The following is a 7869-nucleotide window of genomic DNA, read 5'->3' on the forward strand; positions in this document are numbered from 1 at the left end:
GGCAGGTGGCTCTGGTGCGTGGGGGTGCAGCGTGACCGCTCCCCCCCCAGCACCTCGGCCAGCTTCCCGTCAAAGCCTGGCTTCCATAGGACCTTGCCCGGCTGCGTTCAAGGTCATCCTGTCTTTCCTCCCTCTGACCAAGTGAGTGTGGCCGGCACGGACAGGCTGACGCCCAGGCCACCCTGGGTCCCAGGCGTGCTGTGCTGAGCCGGGGACGGCAACGTCACGCCCTCCCTTCCACGTTGCAGACGAGGTCGCCTCGGCGCCGGTGCCCCTGCAGACCGTGAAGCCTGCCGCGGACAGGGCGAACCCGAGGATCGGCGTGGGCGCGCTGGCCTTCAGCCCGGACAGCTCGTTCCTGGCCACGAGGAGCGGTCAGTGCCACGCTCGGGCCTGCGCCGTGCGGTGTCCACTCACAGTCCTTTGGTGCCAGGCACACCGACGTTGGGGAGAGTCAGTTGCCGGGCCCGCCCATGGCGTCCGCCCATCTGCTGAACCCCGATGTTCCACTCCCAGAAGCCCCAGGGCGCGGGGCTTGGTCCGGCGCTCTGCCTGGCACGCCCTCTGCGCCTGCTCCTTCCTGTTGGCGAAGGCCAAGGGCCCAGGCGCTGCTACAGCCGTGACCTCTTCACACAAGGCTTTTCCGCTTCTAAAGGGCAGTTATAAAAAGACCAAAAGGGACTGTCACCCGGTACACTTGGGCCCCGAGGCCAGTGCGTGCCCGCGTGCCCGGGGCCTGGCTTCGTGTTGCGTCGTCAGGTGTCAGGGCCGGGGGAATGGCGCTGTCTGCACCTCTCTCCTCAGACAACGTCCCGAGCGCCATCTGGATCTGGGATATCCAGAAGCTGAGACTGTTCGTGGTGCTTGAGCAGCTGTCCCCCGTGCGTGCCTTCCAGTGGGACCCACAGCGGCCCCGGCTGGCCATCTGCACGGGAGGCAGCAAGGTGTACCTGTGGTCGCGAGCAGGCTGCGTGTCGGTGCAGGTGCCCGGGGAAGGTGAGCACAGCACCCCTCACACTGGGGACGAGAGGCAGCTCTGCACCCCCTCCCGACCACCTCAGCACACATCTGATTGGGCAGCAGCCCCGTGCTCTGTGGGCGGCAAGGCCCACCACGTTGAGGTGGCTTCGGGCTCTCGCTGGGTCACTCTGACCTGTCTGCGCACCCACGGGTCTGGGCTGCACTCAGTGGGGGACCCTGGCCTCACCCACGCTAATCCTCTGGCTACCTGCCTCCCTCAGGGGACTTCCAGGTGCTTTCCCTGAGCTGGCATTTAAGTGGGGACTCACTGGCCCTCCTCAGCAAAGACCACTTCTGCCTGTGCTTCCTGGAGACGGAGGAGGGGCCGCGCCTGGCTTCGGGCCAGCTGGGAGACCACACGTAGGACCTGCGTGGAGGTGGGTCACCTCCGACCACGGGGGCCCCGCTGGTCAGCTCCTGTTTTTCTCTAGCAAGGCGTTTTTGTAAATATGTATATTATAAAACTAATTTTTGTTATTTAAAATAAATATTTACCAATTCATAAAATGGCTAGTATTGGTTTTCTTGAAAGGTTCGGGTCACAGGAAGGTCCCCAAGGTTTAAATTCTGGTTCCGTCTTAGGAAAATAACGGAGCCCCAAGCAGCCGAAGCCCCTTAGACGCCCCTTTTCCTTATGAACCCCCATCAGTCACTGAAGGTTTCGGGAGAAAGGCTGGGGTTCCACGTGGCCTGCTCTGGAGTACGGGGAGGGGAGCCGGTCAAGGTCGTCCCGAGTGGGCTCCGCAGGGAGTGTCCACCTGGCTGCCCACCCACCTGGGACAAGTCCTGCCAGTTCTGGATTCGGGTGCTCCTGGCAGGCCGATGGAGGCGGTACAGTTCGAAAGCCGGAGTTCCCGTCCCGCTTAAAGCTACACAGCACTGCTGGCTGGTGTCCTGCAGAGCGGCCAGGCCAGGGACTCCCATGGGGCCCTCCACACTGCACCTGGCAGCAAGGAGACAGGCTTGTAGCAAGTACAGGAAGCGGTTCAAGCTTTAAAATGCACTTGCTCAAGAGCTAACTTTCTTGGTGGTTGCATCTGTTGTGATAACTTCCAAAAGGAACGACGCCCACTCGATTCTAAATGTCTTTACTACAAGACCAAAAGCAGAGGCTCAAGACCAGGCGAGGTCTGAGGCAGCCTTTCGACTTGGACAGGTGACCGCATTCAGCTCACGTCCATGCCGATAACAGGTACCCCAGGGATGGGGATGCGGGGAGAGGAACTGGCACGAGCCAGCACTGAAGCTCATCACCAAATGCTGAGTGAAAGCAGCAAGCCATGGCCGGTGCGGGCAACACGCTCCCCCGCACGCCGAGGCCCAGGCACGGTCAGGGCATGACCCTGATGACCCCTGCATCTGCGTGGGAGCTGCTTCGTGAGACTCTAACCTGGTTTCTTTTTTTCAAAGTGCATTCCTTAAAGCAAACGAAGCGTATGAATATGACAATACAGATTTAGAATACCAAGCTGTCATAACTATGTGCGAAGAACTATTAAGGGACTTTCCTCAAATTAATGAATTGTCCAAACGTGATTTTCTGCGAACCTTTTTGGGCTTCAGAAAGATGCCATGAGTATTAACACAGGTTAATTTTGGTAACAGTGTGACTTTAGTTCACACCAAACCAGTTCATTCGACAGCTGACAAAGCAGGTCTGTCTCCTGCTCAGCTCACCAGTCTGCCGACTTCTTTTGTGTTTACCTTAAAAAAAAATGGATTAAATTTCCAAATACAAAAGTGTAAACTGACCACGACGACAGGCTCCGGGTGAGGGACCGCCCCGGGCGTACCGACCACACAGCTGGGGGCGGGTAGGACGCCCTGGTGGACGCACAGAGGTTTATTAACATGCTGGAGGCGGGGTGGGGAGCGTGGCGAAGCCAGATGGAGACGCTCCAGAAGTACGAGAACAGAAGGACAGCCAGCACACTGACAGATTCATTTTGCTTTTGTCTGTAGCTTGTTACCAATGTCCCTATCCAGCTAAAGTGTGATTTGTGTGACTGTCCTAACTGCAGTCAGTCCCTAACAGTAACTGGCCCCGACCCTGGCCGCAGAGCCTGCCCGAGCCCGGCTGCCCGTGCCCAGGCCCGCCTGGCCACCTCCACAGGCTCCCGAGGGCAGCGCCTAGAAGCCTATCTTGCCTCTGGTCATGGAATAGCCCAGCTTAGCCTCGTTGTTAATGAAGGACATCAACCCCACGTAGGTCTCGATGAGAAGGGGCTGCTCCAACACCAGCACGCCGCTGGCTTGTCCAGGCAAGGGGTGCTCCTTCTGGGCCTTTTTGACAGCCTGAATCAGCAGAGCTTTGAAGCTTTCCAACTTTAAAGAGAAAACATGGAGTCCGTCACTGAACCATATAAGGAAAAACCCCTCCCCACGCCACCTGGGTCTGTGGCCACCTTCCCGTCCCCACCTTGGCCTTTCCAGCCACACCCCCTGGGGGCGCTCAGCTCACATCCTCAGTGGGGCTCTGGAAGCACCAGACCTCACCTCCACGCTCACCTGGGCCAGACCACAGCCAGTACTCAGCACCTCGCTCCCCAGAGGTCTAAGTGGTTTTGCCGTAGCGAACCACCTAACCCTTCCCACCAGCCACCAGGCCAGGAAGGCGGACAGCTGGCTGGCGGGGGACCTGTCAGGGGCCCGGACTCTGCTCTCACCACTGGCCCCAAGGCCTCCTCTCCTGGTGAGCATACAGAGCTGGGCCAGGCCAGCTGCCATGCCCCAAAGACCTTCTGGGCCGTTCTCCGAGACGATGATCACAGCCACTAGGGCCACGTTATAAAGCTATGCCACTGGCCACATGGAGCTATTTAAACGTAAAATTATTAAAAATTAAGAGTAACACTTCAAGTATCTGAGAGCCGCACGCGGCCACTGTGCTGGGCAGTGCAGGCCGGGATTGGCAGTGCTGAGTCACGGTCTTACTTGGCACAGAGAGGCTGTCTTCTCATCCGCACCGGCCATCGGGTGCTCCATGAATGTGGCGTACGGCACGTTGGTGGACCAGGGGTTCCATCTGTTTATGAAGGAAGGGCGGCTCTGCTTGTCCCACTGAATGCGAATCCCCAAACCTTCTCGTCTGCCAAGTCAGGAGAAACGAACCAGACGTCACCTAGCAGGCCACGGGCTCCATGGCAGCCTGGTCAGTTACAGTGTATGACATCAAAAGCTCTTCAGGGTTAAAGGCAAGAGCAACGACATTTCACAAACGGAAAGGACCTGTGGGCTTGAGGGCTAATGGCTGCCTCCAGTAACAGCTGCATTAAGCAACTGTGTTAAGCACTTTTAAACAAGAGAACGTGAACATACTGTCTTGCTTAAGCTAAACCCAACCTTTACATAGTCACTGACACGTAGCAGGTAACAGGGCTGCGCCACAGGGGAGCTCACCGAGTGCACAGCACTCATAACCTCTAGTACTTTCTCCTGAATGTCTTATTGGTGGTGAAGTTTTAGGCCATCTTCACTTTCTGAATTCTCTATCTTAATTGTGACATCTCAACGACACGGTTTAACTCAACCGACCAGTGTCTAGATTTCTCGTATTTCAGAGATCTCCCCTCGAGCACGAGGCTCGGCTCTCCAGCGCTGGCCATTAAACGCTTTCAAAGTTACCTAGCTTTCAGGGACGTCTCCAAGGCGGTGCACCATTCTCGGTAAGAGGGACTCGGCGTGACCAAGGTGCTCCTCTCCTCGCCAGACATAAACCCTGTTCTGTCCTTATCTGAGGAACATCTGCGTTCAATCTACTTCAGGGCATCCCGAATTCACTTGAATACGAGCTGAATAGCCGCTCCTTTTAGCACCGGCCACCCAGAAGTCACTAGCTTCTACTCTGAGAAACTACAGACTTTGGAGCCGAGGCTTTTACCGGCTTTTACGTCACCATGCAATGGCAGACACGAGACGACCCAGGGGGCTGGTTTCAGAAGGGCTGGTTGCCAGGCCCCGGTGCTGGCTCTCTGCCCAAGAGACTTACTTGTTGAGCGACTTGGGGGGGAACTGGAACTCCCCGCAGGAGATGGTGTCCACCGCATTCAACGCCACCCGGACCACCTGCTGGCACTGGAGGCTGATGAAGTCGTACTTGCAGATGAGCAGCGACTGGTCGGTGATGAGCACCAGCCGCTCCTTCTCGTTGTTCCAGTGGTCAACCCTGTGGGCACCCACAGGCGTCACCTCCGCCCGCCAGGCGCACTCGGGCAGGCTACGGAGGGTGCGCTAGGGTCGCGCTCAGGGTCGGGGTCCCCCACCCAGGACGCGCCCCGCTCACTCGGTCAGCAGCCACACCCCCTGGACGTCGCCGTCCTCCACGGGCCGGACCACCACGCGGATCTCGTCCACCGCCTGCTCGATGGTGCCGGGCTGTGCGCAGGCAGAGGGCGGGGGTCACTCTCGGTTCCTCCAGGCCCCTCTCCGCCCCGCCACCCCGGACCCTCCCCCGGCCCAGGCCTGGCCTCACCCGGAACACGAAGTACTCCTTGACTCGCGCGCGGCGCGTGGGGTCGTGGACGCTGAGCGGCCATAGCGTCTGTCGCAGCGGCGTGCCCGGCCGGCCCCCGCCCGCGCCGCCGCCCGCCCCGACCTCCTCGCCGGCCGCCAGCAGTGCCGTGGGGCTCGTGCCCGCCGAGTCCACCGAGTCCCGCAACTGCAGCATCGCCGCGCCAGCCGCCCAGCCCGAACCGGGACCCGGAGCCGACACCGTCGCCGTCACAGCTGCGGACCGCCGGGTCCTCGGCGCGGCCCCGCCCCTGGCCCCGCCCTGCCCTGCGAGCCGCCGCGATTGGCTCCTCCTCGACAGCTCCGCCTCGGGATCCGCCCCCGCCGGCCCTCACGATTGGCTCGTCTCCCGCTGTCCCCCGCGATTGGTCCTCTCCGCCGCCGTTCACAATTGCTCCCGCCCCTTGCTGATCCGGAAGCGTACGCCGCGCGCACACCCACTTCCTGTTTACGCAACGGGAGAGGGGCGGGGTCCTGGCTAGTTGCCAGGGAGACGCGGAGGGTCCGCGAGGATGTTCCGGGAGCCCCTTCCCCAGTAACTGGACGTCCCTGGTGCGGCGGCCATCCGGGAAGGGCCCCACACCTCCCCCCGGGGAGGCCGGGCCCTGGACGCAGCCCAGTGCCGGGAGCGCCGCGGGTCGCATGGTCAGGGCGGCGCGGGCTTCCCGGCCTGCGGGGCGGCCCGTGCGGCACAGCGGCCTCCTGCGCGCCCGGCGCCTTTCCCAGCGCAGGTTCACGGATGGAGCGGCCGCTGCGGGCCCAGCGCCGATGTGCATAGAGTCCTCACTGCGCCTAGGAAGCGGCGATCCCCTGCACCCTGTTTCGAGGAAGGGGACACTGAGGCACGGTGCCAGGTCACTGGCCAAGGTCACTCCATTAAGGGTCATACCAGCATTCATGCTAGGCAGGACTCCAGGCCCCTGCTCTCGTCCTGGGGCGCTAGAATCGCAGCTGTTCTTCCCAGGAGCGATCTCGCCTGGAGCTAGTGCCACCCTCGGCGTCTGCCGTCCATGCTAGGGGCCTCCGCTGCGGGCCTTGACCACCTCATCGCTGTCCTCGGCACCGCCCCGAGGGCTGTGCATGCGTGAGAGTTTACAGCCCCCACCCCCATGCGACCACCTTGATCCTCACCCAGTTGGTCACTTTGGATTTAGCTGCCTCTGCGCGTGCCACTCCCTCCTGCCCGACCCTTCCTGCGACCACCCTCCAACACCTGGCTTGAGACCACTTCCCAGGAGACACTGCCATTCACCACTACTGGCAGCTGTGTTCTTTGCTCTTTCATACGATGATTTACTCACGTGTGTCAGGTCGCTCTGCTGTGCGTGTGTGCGTGTCCTGTTTGTGTGCCGGGACATTCTGGCGCACGCGTGTGTGTGTGTGTGTGCGTGTGCCGTTTGTTGGGAACGTTCAGTGGAACTGGTCTCTTGCATGTGATAGCACAAGGATGTAGACACTATCGTGTCCATGCTGCAGCTGAAGAGTGGGTTTGGAGGGGTGCGGTGACGTGCCCAAGGCACGTGGTGGCACGGTCCCTCCTGGTTTGTGCACAGCTCAGGGGCCGGCCCGGCCTTCTGCTGGGGTCTCCCTCGACCGTGCCATGCCCCACACACCGCAGGTCCTGGACAGCCACCCACTACTCGGCTGTCAGTGTCAACAGAAACAGGCACTAAAATACCAGATGCTGAAATATCGTTGGTACTTAGCTTCCTAGAAAAAATGACCTTAAAGAGTGCCAAGTGTGCAAATACAGGCAGCAAAGCGCCCGGGCCCTCTGGCCGGTGGGGGTGGGGGAGGACGGCTGCTAATCCCTTCTGTGGACCAGGGACCCCCACTTCTGTGGCAACCAGAGCCCAAGGCCGAGTTGGCTCCACCCAGTCTTCGCGGCCCCCTGACCTGATGGGGCTTGGGGTGCCCGCTGGCCCTCTCCTGAGTTCCCTCACTAGGGCGGCCAGGGGCCCATCAGTGATGGCGGCTGAGCGTGTGGACTTAGGAAGCTGACCGCCTGGGTTTGAATCCCAGCTGCTCCACTTCCGTCCACCTGGACTTGGACACGAGCTCTCTGTGCCTCAGTTTACTTTTCTAGTGAGTGGAGATAGTAATAGTTCCTACCTCCAACAGGAGCTGGGAGGATGGGATGAGTCGATGCCTGCAACGTGCTTAGCGCCCTGCCCGGCCCACGTCAACTGACACCTCAGTGTCCACTGTTATTTTTGCTGCTTATTGAGCCTGTGCTCGACGCCAGGTGTGTGGCCATTATCACCTTTACTCCCAACACACGTGCGTAGCCAGCAGTGTGACCCCCTTTTACCAAGTAGAAAACTTTCAGAAAGGCTGTCA

General features: G+C 60.2%; 2 protein-coding genes across 3 annotated transcripts in view; one reads left to right on the top strand and one right to left on the bottom strand.

Annotated features, from left to right (window-relative positions):
• The window catches only part of WRAP73 (WD repeat containing, antisense to TP73), a 15884-nt gene extending 14362 nt beyond the window's left edge, over positions 1-1522 (top strand). The window contains exons 10-12 of one of the 2 annotated variants that reach the window (XM_011370809.2): positions 249-374; positions 805-996; positions 1242-1522. In XM_011370809.2, coding sequence (XP_011369111.1) covers positions 249-374; positions 805-996; positions 1242-1384 — 461 coding nt within the window. In that variant the 3' untranslated portion in view covers positions 1385-1522. Of the gene's footprint in view, positions 1-248; positions 997-1241 lie in introns of both variants that reach the window. The other variant, XR_002782935.1, reaches the window with a different exon arrangement.
• Positions 1523-2092: 570 nt separating this feature from the next.
• Positions 2093-5779, bottom strand: TPRG1L (tumor protein p63 regulated 1 like). Its single transcript, XM_011370810.2, has 5 exons — positions 5492-5779; positions 5303-5394; positions 5009-5185; positions 3955-4108; positions 2093-3345 (listed from the first exon to the last, which is right to left on the bottom strand). Exons 1-5 carry the CDS (start codon positions 5684-5686, stop codon positions 3151-3153), a joined length of 813 nt encoding a protein of 270 aa, XP_011369112.1. The 5' UTR covers positions 5687-5779; the 3' UTR covers positions 2093-3150.
• Positions 5780-7869: the final 2090 nt, after the last annotated feature.

This window comes from Pteropus vampyrus, unplaced genomic scaffold, assembly GCF_000151845.1.
Source record: "Pteropus vampyrus isolate Shadow unplaced genomic scaffold, Pvam_2.0 Scaffold176, whole genome shotgun sequence".
In the NCBI taxonomy this organism is placed as follows: domain Eukaryota; kingdom Metazoa; phylum Chordata; class Mammalia; order Chiroptera; family Pteropodidae; genus Pteropus; species Pteropus vampyrus.